This window comes from Melanotaenia boesemani, chromosome 23 (assembly GCF_017639745.1).
Source record: "Melanotaenia boesemani isolate fMelBoe1 chromosome 23, fMelBoe1.pri, whole genome shotgun sequence".
NCBI classification, from domain to species: domain Eukaryota; kingdom Metazoa; phylum Chordata; class Actinopteri; order Atheriniformes; family Melanotaeniidae; genus Melanotaenia; species Melanotaenia boesemani.
In genome coordinates, this window is record NC_055704.1 from 6791971 (window position 1) to 6818887 (window position 26917).

The 26917-nt window shown below is 39.3% G+C and overlaps 1 protein-coding gene across 5 annotated transcripts in view; it reads right to left on the bottom strand.

The window, feature by feature from the left end:
* Nucleotides 1-460: 460 nt before the first annotated feature.
* dyrk2 (dual-specificity tyrosine-(Y)-phosphorylation regulated kinase 2) overlaps nucleotides 461-26917 on the bottom strand; it is a 37817-nt gene continuing 11360 nt past the window's right edge. For 4 of the 5 annotated variants that reach the window (XM_041977509.1, XM_041977513.1, XM_041977510.1 and 1 more), the window contains exons 2-7: nucleotides 19088-19191; nucleotides 14460-14799; nucleotides 14202-14365; nucleotides 10637-11026; nucleotides 10461-10551; nucleotides 461-7759 (exon numbers count right to left, since the gene is read on the bottom strand). In XM_041977509.1, coding sequence (XP_041833443.1) covers nucleotides 7113-7759; nucleotides 10461-10551; nucleotides 10637-11026; nucleotides 14202-14365; nucleotides 14460-14799; nucleotides 19088-19191 — 1736 coding nt within the window. In that variant the 3' untranslated portion in view covers nucleotides 461-7112. Of the gene's footprint in view, nucleotides 7760-10460; nucleotides 10552-10636; nucleotides 11027-14201; nucleotides 14366-14459; nucleotides 14800-19087; nucleotides 19192-21450; nucleotides 21470-26917 lie in introns of those variants that run through there. The other variant, XM_041977511.1, reaches the window with a different exon arrangement.

Sequence of the window (26917 nt, forward strand, 5' to 3'; positions counted from 1 at the left end):
AGTGATATTAACAGTGTGTTCGCTGGTTGTCATAACAGCTTCCTGGCTCCTTTTCATGATGCTGTGATGTCACATCCTCTTCTCTGATAACTCTGCATTTATTAGCACTGGGGAGGTCATGTTGTCATGACAACCTCCTCAGAATCCCCTGAATCCTGTAAATGTAGAACAGCTGGTCACTGTTTGTAGGAGTTCAATTAATAAGTGCTTAACTGAAAAGGAACCACAACACTAATTTCAAGCTGTGTTTTTGTTCTGGGAACAGTTGAGTTCCTTTGCATGATTCATCATAAAAATATTACCCCAGAGAAGTAAAGTGACCAACGTCACATATTTATGTTAGCTTTATCAGTCACTGTTCCTCCTCAAGACTAAAAAAATAGAAAATTTTAAAATGAATTCATAATGTGGATTTAAGCTTAATTTAGATCATTTTATGAATGATTAATACATCACGATGAACAATAAAACTGTTTTTATTAATAATTTTTCCACCACAATAAAATTTAACAAAGGCTCACTAGAAAAGTGTCAACTTCTGTGTTCTGTACAGTAGATACAGTATGTTGTAAAACTGGCCGCGCCGTGGCACTGCATCGCATTTATTCCCCCCCCCCCAAAAAAATGTATTAATCAAACACTTTGCACATTATTTACAGGTAAAACAATAAAACCCAGCTGGCAAACATTACAGAAATACAGCGCAGCCTCACACTAACCTCTGGCTGCAAAGACCTCAGAGAAAAGCTAAATGGCTAATGAGCTAATTGGCTAACAGGCTACAGCCACTTTCACACATTAGCACAAAAAAAAAGAAAAAAGAAAATAAATCTGAATACTACGAGAGGTAAGTTAACACAGACTTCATGTTCCTGTGTGACCACAGACTATTTCTACTTTTTCACATTCTCCTTCTATTGTCTGTTTTCCCCCTGACTGCCTTTTTTTTTTATTTTTTTTTTTAAGCTTTCTGTACTTTAACTGCCTACCTGTGTCTGCTTGAGCAGCTAGCATGTAGCCAGCTTAGTAAAGGAATGCACTTTGGTAGATGAAACCAAATGCCCTGGGTGTTAGTCACAACAATGACAACAGTTATGCAATCTGAGGTACCAACATGAAAAAAGAACACTTTAAACCCACTTCAATGCTAACAGCTTGCATGAAGAGCTCAACTAAGCTGTAGATAGCAGGCAAAAACTTGCTGTTTGCTACTAGCATTCAGTTAGCAGTAGGCTAGTGTTAGCTTCACTGTAGAGAAAAAACCACTATCAGTGCAGCAGCTAGCGGCTCGACGCTAGCAGTCAAACGGCTAGTGTTAGCTTAGCCCTGTCGTGAGCAGGTATCGCCCATCAGTCCTGAGGCGACAAGTTACGACAGTTGGCTGATATGTGTCTGTACATTGTGCAGCCATGTTATACAAACCTCCTTATCCCAACACACACACACAAACACATGTCGGTATCAGTGCTGATTTTAAAGCTACAATCTGTTGTTAGTGCACTGGCCCGCTCTGCTGGCTCTGTAAACATTACGGAGGCCCGCAGACGAAAATTCAAGGAAAAAATACTAAATGTAAGTCAACATCACATAATAGACATGGTAAACATGGCTGGATGAATCCTTTGATGGACCACAATATGACACAAAAACGGATTTAATTGGTTAATCAAATTATTATTGGCAACAAAATGCTAAATAATCCTTACCAAAAATGGTCCATAATGGCAGATAACAGGTCCTCCGTAGTTTTCTGAAACTAAAATCAGTCTATTTTCATTTGATTTAAAACAAGTATTTCCTTTTTTGTGGTGATCTTTCATTAAACACTTTTTATGAAATAGCTTTTATTCTGTTTTAAAAACTAGTGGGGGCAATAAAGGTTTTAACACTACCAACTGAAAACTGGATCAGCCAGTTTATTTAATCCATCAAAACCACCTTAAAGTCCATAAAAACGTCATTTACTGCTGTTGTTGAACATTAAGTTTTATGTACGAAATTTGTTTTAATTTAGTCTTTTTCTTAATATTTCTGTGTTGGCATAATTTCTAAACACACTTCCATCAGGAAGTACTTAACCCTGGTTAAAATGTAATATTAATAATACAGTGTATTGCTTTTGAGCTTTTCTGAACCTTGAATGTAGCTTGGGTGGTTGTATTCATAGAAAGATCTACTATTCTTTAATGGTCAATTTTCTTATGGTCTTGGATTGTAATTTTGCTTGGCCCACAACGACCACTGCCAACCCAATTTATAAGCACTTAAATGCAATTTATCTAAGAGTATAGGTCATCAGGCCCTTCAATAGTAGGGTCAAATTTCACAATGACTGGCATGTGAAATCAGATTTCTATTCTGAGAACATTTTTCCACTTTAAATATGTCAAATAGCACAGATTTGTTGGGTCTCTGAAGTTGGGGCTCTGAACAAGAACTAACAAATATTTTAGGCAGAAAAGTTTGGAAAGATGAGCTTCAAAAACCATGACCTCTATAGTGGTGGATAAGAATGGCCTGCTATTTTCCTGCTCATTTCTACGATATCTAGTCCCCCCCCCCCCACCCCACAACTTGTATCAGATCAACAAAGATGTCTACTCAGCGGTGTGAAAATCACATGGGAGTCTTTGGGCTTTCACAAACAAGGAGCCAATCATTGAGCAGATTTTGGCCAACAAAACTTGTGTCGTTTTAAGTTGCACCAAAGAATACTTCATGATTTCCTGAAAGAGGAGTTTTTGTTGAATATATAAGCAAATTTTGCCAGTAAAATGGTTGCTGTAAAAATGCGTGTGTGTGTATGTGTTAGGTGGGCGTGTCATGGCAATGAGATACTGAAGGCACAAAGTTAGGACTCTCAGCACTCCGTCTCACAAAGAAAAAAAACACGTAAAAAATTTTAAACAAAACCACACAACCAAATAACCAATCATATCTTTAGAAAAACAAAAAACCAAAACATCAGAGGGCCCTTTCCCGCTTCCTTCTCCTCCATCTGGAGGGGGCGGAGCTTCTCCTGAGATGGGCGGAGCAGTTCCACACGGTCAGTTCCTCTTGTGCATCGTGTCATCGTCCACTTCCTCTGTGCTACATTACATCAACAGGCCGACTTTGCTCTCGGCCAATCCAGGGAATCTCATCCTTCTCCTCGTTATCTTTATCCTCCACCTCCTCGCATGACTTGGTTTTAAGAGCGCGCTCAGATACAGTCGTGTGTGAGCTTACATAAATATGTGTTTGTGTGAGGGAACAGGCTTTTGATATTGCACACACACGTCCTGCTACAAACAACACACACACACATTCAAGTATACAGTATGAACTGCACATCATTGTAAATACATAGATTAGATTTATAAATTAAAAGGCTGCAAATAAATAAAATCTAGTTACACACTTCTTATCCTCATTCCCTCCCAACCACACTTATAGATCTATTTACCAATTCTGATTCTGGATCATCATTAGAGGTTCAGCTTGTATAAAGATAATGGGAACTAATTAATCAATTCAATCTTCTACTGTAGGGCGGTACCTGCATTTAGTGCTGCTGTGGGTCAATAAATATGAAACTCAGTGAACTCCTGCAGTGAGGGAGGGAAGAGATTTTCTTCATGTGCTGGTGAGATGTCAGTTGGAGCAAAAACAACTAACTATAAAGCTAATGAGGAGGTTTGGGCTGCATCATCAACTATCAGTTAATATTTACTACAAAGAGATCTCATACAGCATTAACTAAGACCTGACAGTATCAGCACATTGATAAATAACAGAAAACAGATGAGCAACTATATAAATGTAAAAGTTTCTGCTTAAAATGATTGTTGGAAATTTTCCTGCACAGTTATGTGTTTTACAAATAACAGTCCAAATTCACAGAAGAAGTTAAGAAAGAATTTTGAGCACTGCTCAAATTTCTCATATATTGCAGAAAAGGCAAGTAAGGTACGGAACACCATTTTGGTCAATATTAAATAGTAAACGCACACATAAATATGCATATAAAATGGATGGGTTTACTTTATATAAACTATAGAGACTGACTTTTAGGATAAAGAGCAAGTGTAGGATAAAAAATCTCAGTGACTTAATTTCTTCAATTCTCATTGTTTTTAATATTATGTTTCATTAGCTTTTGTTATCCATAAAGGTCCTTTGCAAGACTTGCATGCAAGTATGACTTAAGTTTTACCGTGGAATTATCTCATTTAATCTCATAACCTGTAACTTTTGTTTACAAAACGTGTCATTTTTTTTATTATGTGTAACTCCTAATACTCATTTAAAAACATCTTTTATGGGTATTTTCAGCAGAGAAACTGTAATTAATTTATTAACTAATATAGCATGATTCCAAGTTTGTGCAGGTTGTGGAAACATCAGTCTATCAGGACACTGAGTTTCCAAACTAGAGACAGCGCATTTGTTTAGCCCACAAAGCTGCTAATTCTGTAATAAGCAGGTGTCCGTAATTACTGCCTGTGTTTCAGTACGATGTTATTTTGTACTGCTGTGAAGTCATAACTGTGTTGTTTTTATCAGATAAGCTTTAAAACTAGTCTGAATGGTATTTTGGCTCTTATGTGTATTTATTCCTAAAAACTTGGGGCTGCTCTTTAGTGGCAACTGAATGGAGAGTTGGTCTGGAGCACCAGAACAAGCAGCTAAATAGCTCAGGATTTAATTAAAATGTACTGATGTGACTAAGCCCACGTAATTCAATATTGTTGATCTCCTCAAAGAGAGTTTAGTTATTTTGAAGCACTAAATTAAAGTCATGTCAATGTGTACGTGACCACATAGCAGATCTTAGAATTCATCATCTTGTTGAGACAAAGGCAGGTGCAAAGTGAGAGAACAGAGCATCTAGTGCTTTGTCCAATAAGTGTGACACAACACCTGTTGACGTTACACGGCTACACTGATGAGAAAATCTGCACAAACCAGAGAAAATTCACGGTGCACCTTAGGACCGCATCATTGTAAGCATCTTAAATCAAACTGATAAAACTGACCTCATAATCACTACATCCAACCTTTATATTAGGTCCTAAACCACAACGGGAAAGTTGTATTTCTCTCCACTGATGTAACTTCAGGATCTGTGTTGCTAACCTCAAGTTCCATGAAAAAATCTTCACTTACAACATGCTCTCCTATTCTTTAGGTGAGTATAAACAATTTAAATTAAGGATTTTAAATTCTTGGAGCTATGGTGTTTCCCAAGCAGCCACATGTTCATAAAAAAGACCCATTAAATACTCTGTGCTGCTTCCTTCTCTTGCTAATTTAAAGGATATCTCATATACTGAATAAGTAGAACTACATTTTTATACTGGGGCTCCACTAAATTAGCCCTTCAGCTAATCAGCCCTATTAAGAAAGAAAATTAATCAAAACATTGCACTGGGCCCATAATGCAGTTCATTCTTTGAGACCTCTTCCCTAAATGTCATCTTTCCTCTTATTGGTCAGTTTCTATAAGCTTCTACTTTGTAAGCATGCAGTGCAAATGACTGTATAAAGATATCAAGAAGTATAAAATGTAATTCTAAAACTAATATTCAGGGCAATTGGAAGCCTGAGTATACGTATTTATGTGACACTTAACACAGACCGGTCCCATTTCTACACTCCTACCTCCTTTTTTCCAACCATTTGAACAAATATGGTTTTATTATTGACATTATTTTGGTTTCTAAAGTCTCTGTTTTTGGAATTTTAATAGCCTCAAATTAACTTTATATGGGCTTGGTACTTAAAAATAATTTAAAAAGCTAACCTAAAACATTATTTATTTTTTTCTTTAATTCAAACTTGTCATTTGAACCTTTTCTTTCATTATTCATAACTTGTCTGTAAAACCATCTCATGTCTACCTTCCTAAGTTCACCCCTTCTTCAACTGCCAGTTTGTGCCCTTAATAGTTTGATTTGGTTTATAAAGAAGGAACTTTTACAAAAAAATAAAACAAACATCCTACATTTCCCCCACCAGATAACCCTTAAAAACAAACATCAAACATACAAAACTGCAAAAAATTTAAAACCTGCCTCTTGTTGTCTGTATTTCATAAGGCTGGGCAGCGGAGCGCAAACACGCTATGGCTAAAAACGGCTAAGGCTAGCCACAGGACTGCCAAAGAAGACGAACAGATAGCCAGCTTCGGTTTACTGACTCCTTTAAGTTTGCTAGGCTAACTGCTAGCCAGTTAAATTGTAAATAGGTAGCAATATGACAGCTAAACACAAATAGCTGTTCAATAACAAGCCAGTGCCAGTTAACAGTTAGCTAGCTGACAGGCACTAATAGCATGGTAACACTGGCTAGCTACTCAATATGAAACAACAGGTAGCTATCAAAGTTAGCTAGCTAAAAGGAAGATGGTTATATCTCGGTTGCAGGATCTCTGACTACAAATAATGTAGGTAAAAAATTTTATAAATGCCTACCAACACTCCCAAACTAAAATGCAACATAACTTTTTTCGTCACATGAAACTAAAACCATTAAGCTAATCACAGCTCAGCTTTTGTTAAAGGGGTATATCTTACTTGTCAGTTTATAGCACCGACGACTGTCTTAAGATATAACCTTATGAGACTGAAGTCTGAATATGTTTGGTGTAAAATTGATCAATTTGCTCAGCTAAATAGAATTTGTGCTTAAAGATATTTTTAAAAAGCCTTGTTCCCTCCATCAGCACCATGTTTTTGATGTGTTTGTGATTTTGGAGCTATATAGTAGTGTGATATTTTCTGATTGTCTGAGCTGCCCCGCACTCATTTCAAACGAGTTGTCGCTTCCCGTCTTGCTGCTCAAAATGTAAAACAATTATTGTTTTTCCACAGGGACTGAGAATTTGAGGTGTGTGAATGCACCCCATTTTCCTTCAGCTCGACTTACATCCCAGTCTGGTCACTTTGCACGTTTTAACACTCTAAAGCCATGTCTTCATGACAGTATTTGTCCTGGACGCACCCCGCCAGCGCTTTGAAAAAACAAGAAAGAAATCTTCAAAACTGGACAAACCAGTTTAATTCAGGTCTAGCTGGCTACTTATGAGCTCAGCTTTCATCTCCCCCACAGCGAGCGGGATGCATTCACTCTCAGCTGACCAGTTTGGGCAGAACTGTCCTAGGCTGGATGTTTCCATTGGCATCAGTAATTGCTGCCAAGTTAGTCCTACTTTTGGATGAGGAGGTGGTGGTTGAGGAGGTGGTGGCGATCTTGGAGATGGAGGTGATGGCACCGTCGGTGGTGGTGGTTCCCCTTTTGGATGAAGAGGTCTTCTCCCCTGTTGTGGTTCCTGTTGGTGGCTTGGGGAGCCGCCTCCTCAGCCACGGGTGGCGTAGCGCCTGGCTTGGTGTCATCCTGAGCGCTGGGTCCCACTCCAAACACTGTTTGAGGAAGTCCAGGAAGAGTGGGTCGTCGCAGCCCTTCAAAGCTGCACTCCAGTCCTTGCCGCCTGGGGGACCACGTAGCTTCCCCCGTCGCGATCGTCCACCATTTAGCACTGTGGAGCCATCTGGTAGCGTGGAAACGGTGCAGTACCGTGGGTACCCTTTGGATGACACAAAGTTCTTTGCTCGCTTGGAGGCATCCAGGAGCTTCTGACTGGGCATGCCCAGTAGTTCGATGATGCAGGCCAACTGGTCGGCCTCATCCTCACCCGGTAACAGGGGGTAACCGGTCAGCAGCTCAGCTAGGATGCAGCCCAGAGACCACATGTCAATAGGCATCCCATACCTGGAACCTGGAGGACAAATATACAATTTTAGCCATTTTAGCTGACATCATTTTTCCCAAGTCAATTAAAGAGAAATTAAGCCCCGCCTAAAGAAAAGGACTCTAGACACCTCTATAATGAACAACTACCGACCTGTCTCTATCCTCTTTTTTTATATCCAAGATTACTGAAAAGTTTTATTTCACCATCTTAATGACTTTTATAATGAAAGTGGAAATTTTGATAAATATCAGTCCAGCTTCCGACCTCATCACAGCACTGAAACAGCTCTAGTTAAAGTGTTAGGCTGAATACTGATTCTGGTCAAGTATCAGTCCTGGTTCTGCTGGATCTCAGCGCTGCGTTTGATACTCTAGATCACAGAATCCTGTTGCACAGGCTGGAAAACTGGGTTGGACTTTCTGGAGTGGTCCTTAACTGGTTCAGGTCCTATTCAGAAGGCCAAAGTTATTCTGTTTTGATTTGCAGCTTTGAATCTCAGCGAGTGCCCATGACTTGTGGACTCCCCTAGGGATCAGTCCTTGGACCTCTTCTGTTCAACTTATATGCTCACTTTGGGTAAAATGTTACTTTTAACATTAATTATCACAGTTATGCAGACGATACACAACTTTATATGTCTTTGTCACCAGACGACTGCAGCCCAACAGACTTACTGTCTCAGTGTCCGGAGCAAATAAACACCTGGATGAGAAAGATTTTTCTACAATTAAATAAAGACAAAACTGAGATTATTCTGTTTGGTAGCAAAAAAAAATTGGTCAGCATTGGTAAATACCTGGAGACTCTTAAAATCACCAATCAAGTTTGTAACCTTGGGTGTTAGACTCAGATCTGACTTTCAGCAGCCACATCAAAGCTGTCACTAAGAAGCTTTTTTACCAGCTCTGAAACATCAACAGAAGTAAAAGTTCAGTCTCCCAGACAGACCAGTAGAAACTCATCCATGCATTCATCTCCAGTAGACGATTACTGTAATGGTCTTTTAACAGAACTTCCTAAAAAGAGCATAAACACCTGCAGCTGATATGTTCAGAGAATATAAACCTAGCAGAGCTCTTAGATCCAAAGAGTCTGGTAAGCTAGTCCAGACCAGAGTCCAGACTAAACATGAGAAGCAGCATTTAGCTGTTTTGTTGCAAACAAGTGGAACAAACTGCCAGTGGAGATTAAACTTTCACCAAATGTAGATATTTTTAAATCCAGGTTAAAAAAGTTTCTTTCCACATGTGCCTAGCAGGAAATCTGCATGGTAACTTTTAGATTATCTTGCTCTTAATCATTTCAATTTATGATTTTATTAAGTTTTTATTGTGATTTTGCTATTTCTTGGTGCCTTTTACTACTTTTAAATGCTGTCTTTGCACTTTTAATGTTACATGTAAAGCACTTTGAAATGCCTTGTACATGAAATGTGCTATGCAAATACCAACCACTGGCTTAAATATATCATATTTATAATCTAAAGCATTTTACATAAAAGATTTGTAACACAAAGTGATTTATATTGTCAGTATAAACAATTAAAAATGGTAAAGAAACTATCAAGTATGATCAAATAAAATTACATCACATGCACCCGACTTTACCCATCCAAATCTCAACCTTAAGCCTACGAGTCACACGCTGAAGCTAATAAAGTCTTATCTTATCCTAAATATACACACAATGGTGTTCATCAAAAGTACTGTCTTAATCCTGATAGCAATTATTATTATACTGATATCCATCTATCCATTTTCTACCACTTATCCAGGGTCAGGTCAGGGGGGCAACTGTCTAAGCAGGAAAACCCAGACCTCCTTTCTCCCGGCCACTTTCGCCAGCTCATCCGGGAGGATCCCAAGGTGTTCCTAGGCCAGCTGAGAGATGTAGTCCCTCCAGTGTGTCCTGGGTCTTTCCCGGGGTCTCTTCCTGGTGGGACGTGCCAGGAACACCTCACCAGGGAGGCGTCCAGGAGGCATCCTGACCATGCGCCCGAGCAACCTCATCTGGCTCCTCTCGATGTGGAGGAGCAGCGGCTTTACTCTGAGCCCCTCCTGGATCACCAAGCTCCTCACCCTATCTCTAAGGGAAAGCCCGGCCACCCGCTTGTATTCGCAATCTTGTTCTTTCGCTTACTACACACAGCTCGTGACCATAGGTGGGGGTAGGAGCGTAGATCAACCGGTAAATTCAGAGCTTTGCCTTTTGGCTCAGCTCCTTATTCGTCTCACATCTTCAGGCAGACTGTTCTAGACTTTTGCCGCATAGAACTGAAACACAGCCTCACCATGATTAGTCCTGACTCTGGGAACCATAAGGAGACTTTCTCAGAGCCCCAGATGGCTCATAACATTCTAGCATGTCAGAGATGTACCTTGATGCTAGACTGTGAAAGGACTTGTAGACAAGCAGAGTCTATTCTCTGAGCGACAGGAAGCCAGTACAGAGAATTGAGCACTGGACTAACATAGTCGTATTTCCTGGCTCTAATCAGGACTCAAGCAGCAGCATTGTTAATGTACTGCAGTTCTCTTCCAGCATGTTTAGAGGCCAGTGAACAGCCGTTACAATTATCTAACCTTCTAGAGAGAAATGCATGAATAAGTCTCTCTAAGTCAAATTTGGATACAGTTCCTGTGATTTTGAATCAACTAATAAAGCAGCAAACAGACACTTCCACTACATACAATACTGTATTTTGCCTTTGACTATTTTTTCTTACCAAGTATAACCTCTGGTGCTCTGTAGAACCGGGACTGGATGTAGGTGTAAACCCTCTGATGTTCGTAACAGCTGGAACCAAAATCTATGACCTGCAGGAGAACCAGGAAAAGAGATGTTTTATTGGTCTTTAAAGCAGTGGAAGGTACTTCCTGCTCCATGACTCATCGGTCTAACCTTGATGCCACTGCGTCCCTGTTGCTTGAGTAAAATGTTCTCGGGTTTGAGATCGCAGTGGATGATGCGGTTTTTGTGCAGTGAGTCCAGACACTGCAGGATGGAGTGGGCGAACTTCCTGACCAGCGGGAGGCTGAAGCCCTGAAACTTATTCTTTTTGATGAGCTCATAAAGGTTCATGCTGAGCAGCTCAAAGGTCATGCAGATGTGGTTTCGGAAGGTGAAATTCTCCAACATGTGGATGACGTTCATGCTCGAGTCCTTGTCCTGCTTCCTCAGGTGCTCCAAGATCCGGATCTCCTCCGCCGCCTGCCGGTGGAAGCGCTTCTCGTTGCGGACCATCTTCAGGGCCACGTGGGTCTGAGTTTTGTGGTCGAAGGCCTTCACCACCTGCAGAAAAGAGAAAAATGTGATGCTTTCATAAATCTTTAACCTCTTTAATCAGATGGTAATGAAATTAAAATTCTATATACTCAGGTGAAGAGGGTTTTTCACTTCACCCTTGTTTGGAGCTAAATGACAAAACAGAGCTGCAGGTAAACGACGGTAACAGAAATGATTTCATTTTAATAAAAGCATATGTGTGTTTTTGTATGTGTCATAAACAATAATGGTCCTCAGATTTCTGATTAAACAACTCTTATAAAGAAAGAGCAGAAAATTCACCCAAGAAAATGACCATAAACCTTAGAACAGCCAAAAATAGACAAAAAAATAGCAAAAACAATAATAAAGAGACAGGAAAGATAACTACAAGGAAAACGACAACTCAAAAAGACTTAAAATTATCACAAAAAGACTAAATATGACAACAAAGACACTCGCATCCACCACAAAATGAAACAAAAGATAAAAAAATGACTATGAATTTAAAAAAAAAAAAAAATCCAAAATTAGACTAAAAACTCTAACCTAAATAAAGACAAAATAACAACAAAAAACCCAACAAACAATCAGAGAAAAAAGGAGATACTGTACATCATCATATAGAAGAAAAATAACTGCAAGTGGAACAACAACAACTAAACAAGGCAAAATAAACACAAGAGAAAACAAGAGACTAAATATAAACAAAAAAAACACATGACAATAAACCTCAGTAAAACAAAAGAGAGACTATTTTACAAACAACAACAAAAAACTATAAAAAAAAATCAAATAGCCTAAAAGAAAATAAGTACAAAGAGAGTAAATATGAAAACAATGAGGCTGTTTCTCTATACTATGTACGCTAACATACTGGTAAACATGCTAATATGGACATGACAAGTTTGTCTTGTAAGTTCAAACTTCTGAGGATGGAAGGACGCGGGGACACTCATTCTGCATGTGGAACAGCAGCATAATTGATGATGTCTAAGCTGTTGCTGCAGATAACCTCACATTTTCAGTAGTATTTGTATTTGTAAATGAAGTTTGTCATCCTGAAAAAAAAAAAAAGAAAAACAAAATCTGCCCAAAAAATTCAAGTTTGCGAATGTGCAGAAAAGAATTTGCATGGTTGTAAAAAGATTTGTATTTGTGGAAAATAATACAAGTTCTTTTACAAACATCCTGTCCACAGATGTGAAGCACAAAACTGCGTATGAGACTAAGGGTGTGTCCCAATTCAGGGTCTGCAAATTTCGAAGTGTGGATTCGTTGGCCACATACATTATCGCGGTGCGCGAAGTACTGTCCCAATTCACAGAATTTGAAGGACCCTCCGAATCCACCCTTCGCATCCGCACTTCGTTTGGCCTCAAACGAAGGCTGCTGGTGATGCATCCTTCACGGCCTCTTTTCTCCCACAATTCATTGCGCACAGGACGGTGGCGAATCAGCAACCTCAGAAGAGTCGTATTAAGTTTAAATAAAGTTTTATTTAAAAAAAAAAGTAAGTTTTTTTAACTACACTTTAGTATATACGTTACAAAATCAAGTACATTAAAGCATGTTTGTTAAATGGTGACATTAAAATTCGGTAATATTTGATATTCAATGACTTTTAAGGGTTAATGAAGTGTGTACTTTTTTTTTTTTTTTACTGTGGGTGTTGCCGCTCCGTGTTCAGCGCCTACTAACGTTTCCTACGAGTAATTTCAGAGGTTTAAGTGATTCAACGCCCTGTGTTGTTGCTATGGGAAATTCTTCTAGGCTAGGTAGGCTGTCCCATTTCATGAACGTTAAGCAGACTTCGAAGTGTGAGGCTACAGAGTGTCCTCCGTAGTCTACACACTTCGAAGTCTGCTTAACGTTCATTACAGCTTCCTGTCTGCTATCTGATTGGATGCTGACTAATCAAGCCGTCCAATCAGAGAGCAGACACAGCTTCTGTTCTGCACAGCTGCAAGCTTTTAAAGTAGTAGATCAATTTTAAAGACAGGTGATGGCGCAACCAGAGTGGTTTATTAAATGACACTAGGTGTCATTTAATAAACTTGACGCAGGTAAGTGTCAGTTGAGTATCTCAACTAAGTTGCCTGTAATGATATTTAAGATCCAGCAGGTGCCATGATTGAGCAACGCAGTGACACAGTACCAGAACAGTATCAATACAGTTTGTGTAATATGCCGCAATGCTTCACGAGGCCTCATCTACCCATCACTAGTTACAGATATCAATACAAGTAGGATTAAATAAAATATGATAATAAAAGGGACTTAAACCAACCACAAAATGGAAACAAAAGACAAGAAAATATTACCATGAATGTTAAAAAAGCCTAAAAGCAACTGAAAATTGTAACCGAAGACCCCTACAGAGAACATCAACTAAAAGATACATAAAATTACCCAGAGAGTTAATATGAAAACAAAGGGACTCAAATCTACCATGAAAATAAAAAAAGTTAAAAAAAGGTCAGTTAGAGCACAAACGGCTGGACATGACACGAGCTAATATAGCCTCCTGAGACCTAGCATTCTCATACGAGGACATCCCATACTTGGTTTTCTGCACCATAATACTAAATTCTGTGTAACTGGAACCTGTTGAACACTTAGAGTCCATTTATGCTCTTTTACGTACGTAAATAGTGATGTTCGTTTCAAACATTGTCATCCGTCGCCATCCTCTTACTTCCATGCGTGTTATGCGTTGCCATGGTTGTTAAGTCAATTTCTTCACTAGGGGGCAATGCTAAGTTCAGAGTTCATTCCTAGGATCTGATGTCAGTTTCAGACACTGTTTGGCGGCGGCAATGCATCGCTGTAAAGTTGTTTTGAAGCGGCGAATAGCTAAGCTCCTTGAAAACGGACAAAATTACAAGAGCAATCGACACAGAAGACGGACAATGTTCGTCTGCGTATCAGTCTTCTGCGTCAAGCACAAATGGGTCTTTAAACTTTCATCTGGTCGTGTCAAAACAGATTTTGTTTTTAAACAAAAAGTATAAAATTATATTTTTATATACATCATATATAATATTTATAGTCTTAAAAAATATAATCATAAATCATAAAATTCTATTTATTGGTTCCTCTTAACCCCAAATAGCTAGAAGAAATCTCTAACTCAAATCAAACTAAAGCTCAGGTCTCAGAAGGATAAAGGCATCAGCAGTTCTGGCTGCGGTAGTTGTACCTGTCCGAAGCTGCCCTTGCCAATGACTTTGAGGACTTCGTAGCGGTATGCAATGTGGTCATGTGGGACATGGATGTAGGATCCCTGATCATCGTCATAGCCACCATTGTTGGCTCCGCCCAGAACCCCTGACCTCTTCTTTGCGTTTGGACCGATAAAATACACTGAGGAGACGTAACAACAACAAGCCCAACAGATTAAAACTGATATATCACTGGTTTGTCAATTACAATGTTCTCGTTGATCCACACGACTCACCTTCGGGATAGCTGAACACCTCGTGGTGCTCGAACGAGGACATTTTGGACATGAACTGCTTCATGGCGTGCTCAGGGGTCAGGGGGGTGTGCTTTGTCTTGCCGTCCATTGATTTGTTGGAGGTGGCGCTGCTCTGGCGGTGGTGGGCGGGCTCAGACGCCGAGGTCTGTCGGTCCGGCAGTGGCAGGCCTGGCCGGGTGGAGCTGAGCGGAGCCAGGCCATTGGGCTGAGAGGTCAGGACCGAACGCTTGTTGGTGTTGTCCTCGTACAGCTGGGTGACATGGACCTGCGACTGCGACGACAGCTGGACGGCGTCCGACATGGCGGCCTTAGAGCCTCCCTGTTGGAAAACAGTAAGAAATGCGCGATTACTATTCATGGATGTACAAACATGAAGCCTCGGTGGCCGGGAGTCACAGACTATTGACATTAGCAATAGTCAAGTTTTATAACCCACAGAACATTTATTTATTAATAAAAAATAATTATTACCAATAACTTCAGTTTGTCATTATTTATAAAATACACATTCAATAAAAAATAAATTAATAAATAAATTTGCTGATAACTACTTAAATATGTAATTTATTTACTGAAGTTGGAAAAAACACATTTAATAAAAAAAGGAATAACTGCATAAATTTATTAAAATTGAAAATAAACACATTAAATAAATAAATGTAGTTAAATGACTTGTGTGTCATTAATTACTTAATATTGAATATTAATGCATATATAATGAATCAAATTTAAAATGTATTATTTAAATATGTAATTAATAAAAATAGTAAATAAATTCTTAATTAATTTATTAAATCCCTAATTATTAATTGAATGAATTTTACAATCAACTAAATTGTTAAAAAAAAAAAAAGATATAAAGTTATTTATGTATTTCATTGTATAATTTTTCTCCTTCCATAGAGAAATGCCTGAAAATTAGCACAATTAAAACATTTTTCTGAACTTGTGCTGCAAACTATAAAAGGCTAAAATATGATCTAAGGCCACACTACTGAACTCTGAGATTTTCTAACTAACAACAGCTAATTCAGCATCGATGATGCATCCTGTCTCTTCTCTGAGGTCTCTCCACCCAGTCCAATGTTGACTCTTGTCTTCCTCTGTCCCTTTTTCTTTTCGTCCTCCTCTTATAATGTCTTCTGTGTTACTTAAAGAATCAGCCATGGTGTGTGTTTAAAATGGCCAGTGTGTTGGTGTCCAGTTGCCGTAAAGCAAAATGCTGCAGTAAAGTGATGCTCTGGGACAGTAAAAAGTAGTGAAGTGCAGTTTTTCGGCTCAGGAATGCTGCAGGGCACAGACAGCTCCATGCATACATAATAAATGTCACTGTCAGAAACACATATTTTTGAGGTCAGGAATGTACAAAGTGCCACTTAAATGGTGCCAATTTGTCAAATGGCTTAAAATAGCTATTTTTAGCCCACACAACAACAATAGTAAACCCTAAAATGAAAAGCATGAATGACTCTTAAAGTGATAGGATTTTTCTTCAGGAACTGATATTTCTATTTTTAACATTTTTGTGTCTGTGCGTGCACGCTTTACTTTTTCTGTTTGTGTATCATCAGAAAGATGTTCAGTGGGAAAAAAATTTAACAAATTTGCATTTAATTAATTAATTCGCTCAAATACTGATAGTTCAATGACCAGATTTTATTTATGAACATCTTTCTCTCTTCTAGTGTATCTTGCTCATTGAGTCACTCCCCGTTGCCGTGGTGACCAGCACACCTGGGTCCTTTCATGAAGGTGCATATGGTTTCAGTTTGCTGTGACACAAACACACACAGCGGCCCAGTTCAAAGAGCTGCCGTTGCCCCTAACGACACGGCAACATGTTGCTGTGGCCTTGGTTTAACACGCAAGATGAGAACTGGATGAAATACACACACACACACACACACACACTGTGGTCGGTTTTGTGTGCGTGTGTTTGTGTTGTCATTGGTTACAGTGACTTAAGAGCAAAAGAAGCAACAACACCTGAAAACACCTGGACATGATCAGTAAAATGATCTGCTGCCATCAATTATTTAAAATAAAGTGGGACAGTACGGCAGAAGAAGAGTTGTCCCCTCCAAACAAACTGATTAAGTCCTCTTTGTTTGGTTATAGATAAAAAAAAAATACCAAGGTTTAATTATGGAGGTTGGCTCACCTGCCTGTTCCAGAGAAAAATTCCAGAGAAAGGAGGAAAGACACTAAACATGTTTCACCATCTACAGGTAAACAGCAGCTTTTCATGCTAAAGTAAAGATAAATGCATGTACAGAGGTCCCTCGTTAATCATGGGAGTTACGTTCTAAAAATAACACGCAAAGCGAAATCCGCGAAGTAGTCGGCTTCATTTTTTACAATTATTACAGATGGTATAAGGCTATAAAACCCCTCATACACACTTTATACACTGTTCTCAGACAAGCATTGACATTTTCACACTTTTCTTTCTTGTTGAAACACCCTCAGTTCAAAACTATGTAAAAAAAAAAAATAATAAGTCCAGTATTATAAAATGAAACCGCAGGACGCAGAACACTGTAAAAAACACTGTAAAAAACAAAAACAAAAAACAAACAAAAAAAGCATGCAAAAATCCACGAAACAGCGAGGCTGCGAAAGGTGAACCGCGTTATAGAGAGGGACCACTGTAAATGAATGCAGGCTTTAATTATTCTTTTACACAGGACAGGGTTTAGTCTCATTTACTTTCCTGTTGTTTCAATATTTTGTAATCCTTGCATCAAAAGATAAAAATAAATAAAACTTAAAGACATATAAGGAGTGTTTATGTGATTTATAGCGTTGGGAGGTTAATTCCTGCATAATAATCATGATAATTACAAAATTGTTTTTATTTTTTTGACAAAATCGAAAATGTATAACTGACATTTCTAGCTGAAAGTGGACTATTTTTTACAGCCCCCCACAGTCTCAGGTGAGTGTTGTCAGCAAACATTGCTCCTCTATAACTGGAACCAATAACACAGCTGCTCAGCGCCATGTGTAGTGGTGCAGCAACTACACAACAAATTCCAGCTGCACCACATTCCCAGCAAAAGTAAAAAACAGTTTCTGGATGAACCCATCCAGCACGAGTTGTCAGCCTTTGAATAAGACCAGAACCATAGATAGAGTCTGATGGAGTGCTTCTCAGTTGTGGCTCCAGTGTTCAGTTTGTAGGAAATGTGCAGGGCGGTAAAGTCCATTTCACCGGTAGCTTAATTGTTCATCAGACAACAGGAAGAAACCCAGTCGATAAACCATTTCCCTTCCTGTTAATGTATACTGGGATGAAGGAAGTTGTCCAGTTTATTGGTCAAATCACGCTAAAACTCCACCTCTACCTTAGCAAATACACATACATAATGAATGAAAGAATGAGTTACTTCACATTTGTAAAGCAGTTTTCAACCAATAAAACAACAAAAACTAATGAAAACTTCTAGAAATGTTGATTCAGATATTTAAAATCTTTGATGTTTGTTGCTTGTGGTTGTTTTATACAATAAGAAACCTGCAACTATCAAACCACTCACTGTAGTGGAGTAAAACCATGCTGCACCAGTCCTTTTACACCATTGTTCCTGTGTGTGTGCCCTTCATGGCAGCCTATAAACCAATCAGCTGTTTAAAGCATCTCGGAGCAGGAGGTTATTATTAGCCTCGTGGCTACAGCTGAACGCTCCACAAAGCTGCTGCTCAGGGTTCACAGAGTTAGCAGCAGGCTAACATGCTAACCACAGCTGACTGTTTCGTACTGATCAATAAAACAAGGAAAAGTGAAACCCAGCTGTGGTTATGGCGGGAAACAGACAGCAAACAGCAAATTGAGGAGGACATAAAAAAGTGCATGAAGCTTACAGCTGCCGTAACAAGCAGATCTGATCAGGACGTTCCCTGATAATCTGTTTACTGATTCTCATGAATCCAATCAGCGGTTTGTCTGCTGACAAAATAAAAAGAACCCCAGACACACGATGACTATTCTGTGCTCCCTATTTAAATATAATCTGCAGAAAACAAACTACTCATTTAACAAGTAACTTGTTAATCATCATCTAAAGCACCTAAAACCAAAAGATTCTACAGACTTTTACTCTTCAAACATAAAAAAACAAACAAAAAAAAACAAGAACTCTCATCTGAGCCAAGAAGCTCTTCTGTTATGCTTCTCCATCATCCTGCTGCAGTTGTTCCTGGTGATAAACAAAGTAACTGGGTTTCCTTAAGATGTTATGAAACCCTTCGGTTTTAATTGACTGGTGTGGAGTCTCAGGCATTTACAACCCCCCCTTCCAGACACCACAAGAGGTTAAATGCCTGGAACTCACAGCAGTCGGTCGGAGATGAAAAAGCCTCTCACATGTGAGCTCACACATCTTCAAGAAACCAAAGTGGGTCCGGTAGCCTTCACTTAGATGTCAGGTTAAGATGTTCTAGGAAAGTTCAGAATGTGCTGTAGTTGAGGAAGGAGGCACCTGATGGTTTTCTCTAACCAAGTAACCCTGCGAGTTTCGGTTACAGCCTGCAGACTGTAGCAAAGATCAAAGATGAAAGTTCCTACAGTAGCCATGATGCTCTGCTGCTGCTGCATGTGTTCGTACCGTCAGAGGATTGTGGTTGTTGTTGCGGAGTGGCGGCAGGGTGACGGGCGATGTCGTCTGAGAGCCGCTGTGACTCGGAGAGTAGACCGGCTCGCCCGATTTGCCTGGAACAGAAATCTCAGTTAGATCTTTTCAAAGTTTTTGTCAGTGATTTCTAATTTTTGTTGATAAACATCAGAAAGTGTTTTACTCTTTTGTTTCCCCTTCTTTATTTTTTAAAAAAAAATCTAAGACAACTCTAAACAGGTGTGAAGACAATGTAAGAGAACACAATGATTTACCAACTTTAAAGGCCCATTTATGCTCTATGCTAAAGATGGATTCAGAGCATTTCCTCCGTCTTCTACATCATTTTGGTGTGTAATTTGGTCCATTGCAGACACGTTCCCTCACGTAGCAAACAGAGCAGTCCCACAGTGCTAGAAGACCGAAGTTCTTTAAAATTTTGTGTTGAAAAGATTATTTTGATGATTTTCTGATGGAACTTGGCACAGTGGCAAAAGTGGGTCAAATCCAATTTCTTTGCCCATTTGCAACTCTATCTGATCTTCTAATGACTGAACAGTCATAAAATGGGTCTGCACAGCACAATCCCATTTTTTACTAATCTGACACAGAACATTTTCATATTTGGTCCTAAATAAGTATTAACGATGGATTTCCCACTGATGTCTGTTTGCATCATATGGACATCACAATGGATTTAAATTTGTCAGCTTCGTTTGCACAACAGCTTAGAAATTGACATGTGTAACATCCATATTTACCTCCATTAACACACTGAACTGCATGTGATGTTATGTTTTCCTATGTGCATGCAGTTCAATTTAGGGCCATAAATGTATGACACATGATGGTCACATTTAAATTATAATGTGAACACCGTCATGAAAAAAAAAGTGGATCAAAGTAAAAGGTTTTAATTGAGCATTAAGCCTTACTGTGTGACTGTAACCAAAGAATTTGGTGGATGCTGCTTTTATACCCATTGCTGGCACCCTCACCTGTCACTAATTAACCTGCTGATTTGATCATTTTATTTTCTAATTGTTTTAATTCTGTGCTTGACTTTAACAATTATTTTTCAGGGTGTTGCTGCATAAAATTCTATATTTGTTTCCATTTTCTAAATACAGTTTCTTTGGATCTGTGTCTTTTTTTTATTGTGTTTTCAAAAAATTCCCAGCTTTACCGAAAATCTATCCAATCCAATTCTAAAATCTACAGAATTCCCAATGAAAAAACAAAAAGTTTCACAGTTAGATGATACTTGGAAAAAAGTCTTTCACATTTAACTGGTTGGACGATTTCAATTTATTACTTTTATTGTTGAAATTCTTAATTCTTAATGCAAATTGAGATACATAAAAAACCATGGAAACATAAGACAGGCTGAAATTGAAGGAGTGAACAACACTCAAACTATATCTTAACATGCAACGACTTATCCTTTCTTTGTTTAAATCTTTCATTATTAATAAATTTGCATAAATCTTATCATAGTTTAAATTTGAAGCCTTAAACTCTCCTATGAAACGGGATAAACCAATGTAAGCCATTAACTCCACTCATCAAACCAAACCTCACAAGGTGCTACTTCCAGACCATCTTGTATTACAAAACGCAAACTACGTGCTCATCAATCTTAAAGTTTTACTCCATCCTCCTTTTTATTATGTAAACTACTAAGAAGCTTTGCAGCAAACTAAACTCAATAATCCTCCTGAAATATCTAAAAGTGGCCTGAGAAGAGAAGACTGTGCTTTCAGTGAGAGGAAGTCCATCAGTTTTAGATAAGACGTGTTTAAAAATGATGCAGCTGTGTTTCACATGTTCACACTGAGACACGCATGCAGTACGATGGCTTACAAAGTCATCTCATGATGTTCAAACAAACGGAAATTCACAGCACTGATTAGTAAAACGGTTAAAGGAAATGTAATTCAATTTGGAATTGGGATAATAATCGGAGGATTAACTGAATAAAAATAAACGTTTCAGACCTGGATCATACAAATGATTCAGCGTCAGATAATATAATAAGTAAATCAAACAAGGGAGACCAGATAGAAGCAGCAGGTACTCTGGGCTGGATAAATAAGAGCCAAGCAACTTCAGTTTCGAATTTCAGGTTTAATGACGATTTTGACCACCCACGCTAATGAAAGCAGAATAATCAATAAAAAGATCATAATGCAGACCTATGTTGTTGTAGCTTGTCTTGATTGTAATGCTATTGCTGATGTTGAGAGGAAACAGTAGTGGCTCACTTATGGAGCTGTTCAGGAAGGTTTCAGCTCTCAGAAAATGCAGAAAAGTGGTCTTTAGGTGGTAAGAAATAGCAATTGTAAGAAATCAAATACCTTCTCAATATGTGATTGTCTTGTTTTAACCAGCATCTGGTGTGATGTGAAGGCACCATGACCCATCACCACAAGTTGCTGTTAGGCCCCTTTTACATCAACGGGTCCAAGTTGGGACACTTTTTTTCTACAAGAAAGAAAAAACAAAAACAAAAAAAAAACTGGAAACGGTGCAAGAAAATCCGATCCAACTCGTTATACTTTTTTAGGATCCTTCTGCTGGGGTCCCAATCTTACTGATCTGACCCTAAAAGGTGGAGCTTGACACACAGAAATCTGTTGATTGGTCAGAACAATTGTCACTTCCTGTGTGAATCAGCAATAAGAACAAAGTAGGAACAGCTCCATGTTTAAATTTTCTTATTGGTTATAATTCTAGGAAGGCGTTGCGCTGCTAGGACGTTATGCTATTACTGTGTTGACGCATCTCTCAGGATCCAGTTAATACTTCCCTACCCGGTAAAAGGTCACCACAGATCAGGATTTACAGACCCGGACTAAACTGTTCCATCCTGAACAGGATCCCTGGGTGGAAATGGGGTGTTAGCTTACCAAGCTGTTTACCAACGGCTATAAAAGGCTCTGCTACAAAGTATCTGCTGTGAGATTTGATGCTAATGGAGTACAAAACATGCAGAATTAAAGATAAGAACCAGCAAAAGGTCCTGTGTTGAGTTCCTTTAGGAAATTAATGAAAATAAATTACACTTCTATCAGGTGAAGCTAACATATCATAAGTCTACTGCAACGACATCATTTGAGAGTAAAGCATCCAAGAGAAGGTCAACAGCTAACTTTAGCCCCGTTTCCACCAAGGGGTTTGGTGCAGTAAACCCTGATCTCTGTTATGTTTCTACAGCCAACCGTACCTTTTCCTGGTAGATGGGGTATAAGCTGGATAGCCGTAGATGTGTCAGCTAGGTGCTAGCGGTGCAATACCTTTCTCAAAATCCTAATGAAGAAGAATATGACACAGATATGGAGAACAGTGGACATCCAGCTGTTCGTCTTTCCTTCTTCTTGTCTTCTGACTTTAAAACAACAAAAAAATCCACCATATATTTAAACACGGAGCTGATCCTGCTTTCTTCTCTTTGAAGAGTTACACAGGAAGTGATGATTCTTTAGACCAATCAATGGACTGCACTGTGTCAAGCTCCACCCTTTAGTCGAATTTGTAAGATTTGGACGCCAACAGAAGGATCCCAATAAAGTAGGCCAGCTCAGACCTGATATTCTGGCAGGTCCCAGTTTTATCCTGTGGAAATGTAAAAATGCATTCTGTGCCAAACCAAATTTCTTGGTGGAAACGAGGCTTTTGTCCCCAGATGAAATAAGTTCGATGTTAGATATGAAGAGCAAATAGTGGACCTCAAACATAATAGCTAAAGATGATGCTTCCCTTCAGTTCGGATGAAGGTTTTCCACATTTAATGGATTTGTTAAGTCTGATTTTACAGTGCCATCAAGACTGAAGAAGCTGATGGGCAGGTGAGCCGAACACTCAGCGAATGTTGTCACCACAGATTCGTGGACAGAGCTTACAGTGTCTAATGTAAAGGTCATGTCATTACATACTCATCTGGAAAATAAACAGAGCTATTCTTAATACCAGGCAGATGAGCACGCTGCAGAAAAACTTTCCATGGCTACTGATCACTGAGGACTTAAAGGAAAAGTAAGAGCCTTCTTACATGACAGTGCTAGCATGGTGTTAGCCAACACCAAACATCCGCTGAGGATGGAGTTGTATTTGAATAATGGCAAAATAACCACAAAGCAGCGCAAAGAATTTATTAAAATGTGAAATCAACCCATCTGAAATCTGCTCACCAAGTTGCCTATGACCAAGTCATAGTCACTACTCTGTTCCTACCGAAGCAACACAATTATTAGTAAAGGCTGTACACCCAGCTCAGAGACAAAATCCCCCGTTATCCAGCACGTTAAAGCGTAACACCAGTCTGAACATTCAGTTAACAAGTACATTCTCAAGTTAATGGGTTATTCTGTTTGATAATTGTGATTTAAAACAAACTAATACCAATTACTAAAATTATTTTCCTCTCTTTTAAATGAATCACTCACAAACAGCTGCACAATCATGTTGTTCGCCTGGCTGCCGACTTTACATTCAGCTGCTTTCATCTGCTTTGAGTGAAAAATCTAAAAGATTTTAGGGCAAAAGTTACCAGAGCTGTAACACCTGCTCAGCGAACACAAGCAGCAGCTGCTGCAGGCAACAAGACAAACCAGTCGGTCGCTTCTAACTTTTTCTCTGCAATCTGCACACACGTGAATGCCCTCCTCATCACAGCACACGTGCTGTCCTTAACATGTGTATGATGGTTATGTCAGACAAAGCTGCATTAATTAAAAAAAAAAAAAAAAAATCAATCAAGATTTCATCTGAGCAGCCCTGAAGTGCTTTAAAAATGACCACATGCTAACAGTTTCAGCCAATCGCTTTTCAATTTCAGACTTGTTTTATGATCTGACAACAAAAAAAAAAAAAAAATTTAATATTTTAGAGAAACTTTACACACAGTGGTTTGTTTACCTCTTTATGATAAAAATAAAATGAAATTTTTTGGTTAATCTTGAATGTAAACAAAGATTAAACCGATTATTTTCTTTAATATCTGATTTAGGCTGATTTAGCTGACAATAAGTAAAACCCTGTTTTAAGCTAGATGTGGGGCTTTACACAGGTTTTGTAAAAACAATCAAAACCATTTTTGTGTTTTATAATTTACCATACAGCAAAGCATCATTCCATCAGTAGATGAACATTTATCAAAGAAAAAAGTCCTGAAGCATCTGAAGAGTTGCAGAAAGATTTTCTGGTGATGCAGTTTGTTGTTTCCTGGTTTTTAAACTGATTTTTTAACCAGCAGCTGTTAGAAACGCTGACAGTCTCTTCACTACGACACAAACACAGTAGGACTGGGCGATTAATCGAATTTTAATCACAGTTACGATCTGGGTTTTCAACGATCATAAAAATAAACGGATTTTTGTCCTTCTCAGTTTCCTCTTGTGTTGTTTTCAGTTGCAAATCGAGAGCAGCTGGCATTGCAGCACTCTGCTGCAGACTCCTCCCACTGCTGCTGCAGACTCCTCCCACTGCTGCTGCAGACTCCTCCCACTGCTGCTGCAGACTCCTCCCACAGCCCTGTCGGCTTTAGTTTTATTCAGCGCAAGTTGCAAACACCTCGCCAGTTAAGGGCTGGACACACGGGAGGCGACGTCGCTCCTTCTCCATCATTTTCTATCGAACTTGCACGATGAAGCGAAAATTGCTGCCCTCCTCCAGCCAAGCGACAGGCGACATTCGTGCATGTGAAATGTTGCGCTCGTGCACGCAGACGTACACACGGTGGCGAAGCGACACAAGAAAATAGAAAAATGTTAAATTTTTGTGAGTCGCAACTAAATAATCGACCAGCTCCCAGAGACACAGAGAGACAAACGTTATAAACAAACAGAACTTTGTCCTCAGTTAACACATGAACAACCCAGGATTTAAGAAACTCATCAACACTTTGAACAAATGGCATCACCTCGTCTCCATGTTAGTGGAGTGTCTCTCCTGCCCTGGATGATGAGGATGATGAGGGTGGTATGAAGGACGTGGCTACAGTCCAATGTTTCGCCACCACTACGGACCTGTGATCAAGCCGCACCATAGAGCCGTATAGAAATGTCGCGCTACATTTTATTGACACGGATTTAAACGTGAAAACAAAATGTCTTCAGACTCATTTTTTTCCAGACCACACCGGGCAGAACATAGCAGCTGGTCTAAGACTAACAATAGCTACGGGGACCTGGAGGAAAGAAACTAGTCTGTATTACCACACAGACACACACACACACTCTCTCTCTTTCTCTAATCATGTTAAATAATCGAGATCTCAATTTCAATCAAAATAATCGTGATTATCATTTTTCCCATAATCGAGCAGCCCTAAAACACAGCAGAGAAAAGATGCCGCACGATGTAAACGCCACATCTAGCTGGGGAGCGTTTGAGCTCATCATAAATAAATCAGCTGAAATGAGCAGACCAGTCAGAAAGGCCGCTGTGTTTGGACAGATTGTACCAGACAGGATCTGGTCCAGTCCAGCAGATTGACTCGGTCTGAGGAAGATGAAGGATTTAATATAGCCCTATAATCCCCGATACACGACAGCCACTAGTTCCTCCAACACAGAGGTCCCACACTCACGGGTCAAAGGTCACAGTGGATGATTCAGACCGGAGCTGAGAGTCCAGCAGCAGCTGATAGTGATGGACTTTGACCAACTTTCCCTCCAACGTTCTTATCTGCTCCTTCATCGGCTTCAGGCCGACTCAAAGCAGGAAATCTGTACCCACCCAGAGTTCAGCAGCCAGCAAACGACTAAAAATCTCTTTTTGTTTACAAATTTACTCTAGTTAAAAGTGAAAACTGAGAGGTGGACAAAAACGTCCAACAACCCGCTCCTTTTAACATCACACAGCCGACCAGGAAGCCACAGATACCTGAGAAAGGTGTGTGACCGTCCAACAATCTGACATCTGGCTATAAATCCAACTTAAACGTTCGAAAGGTGTTTGATATTTTGTTCCATCTCCACATCTCTCCATCTCCTACAGCCGCTCCTGAATTATTTCAAGCAGAAAAAGTAGTTTTAAAACAACAGAAAGAACATTTAAGAATCTAAAACCACTAATATATTTACAGCAAATAACTTAATTATTTCAATTTTGAAGCATTTACGCCAAATCTGCACCGATCAGTTTGTTATTTCATCAATATTCTGAGGTTGCAGCTTCTTCGAAGACAAAGTCCCAGCTAATCATTACCTTCATTATTGATTAATCAGCTGATTGTTTCCTTGCTTAGTGGGTCTTAAATCTCCCAGAGTTCAAAGTGACATATTCTTTTACAGCATCAACAAAACTGATAAAATGACCAGAAGGAACAATCAATTACCAGCAGCCGATTAATCCTTTGATTTTTCTGGCTCTGGCTAGAAACAAGATATCAAGATGTTTTTTCTCTCCCTTTATTATTCACACGCTCCGCTCAATCAAAAGCAGACGGTAATGAAATGAAGAAGGACCCTCACAGGCCACCGTCCGGCTGCCAGGAGCAGACAGATGGTCTCAGCTGCTGCTCTCTGCCGCTAATCTGAATGCTTGCTCTAATCTCGTTAATGAGAACGACTCAGATAGAAAGAGATGAGCCACACTGGAGGTCTCCGACATGCTGCCAAACATCTACATGACCAAGTCCAAGCAAACTGCCTCTGCTGGAAGATAAATCATCAGAATCATATTCTAATATTCTCTAAAATGCACCACTGAGTGGCAGTGTTTGTAGCAGGTCCGATCGTAATGATTAAGCTCCCCAAGACCAAATAAATGAATGAAATAACAACAAATCCCAAATAAGATGAGGAGGAAACAAGGATGATG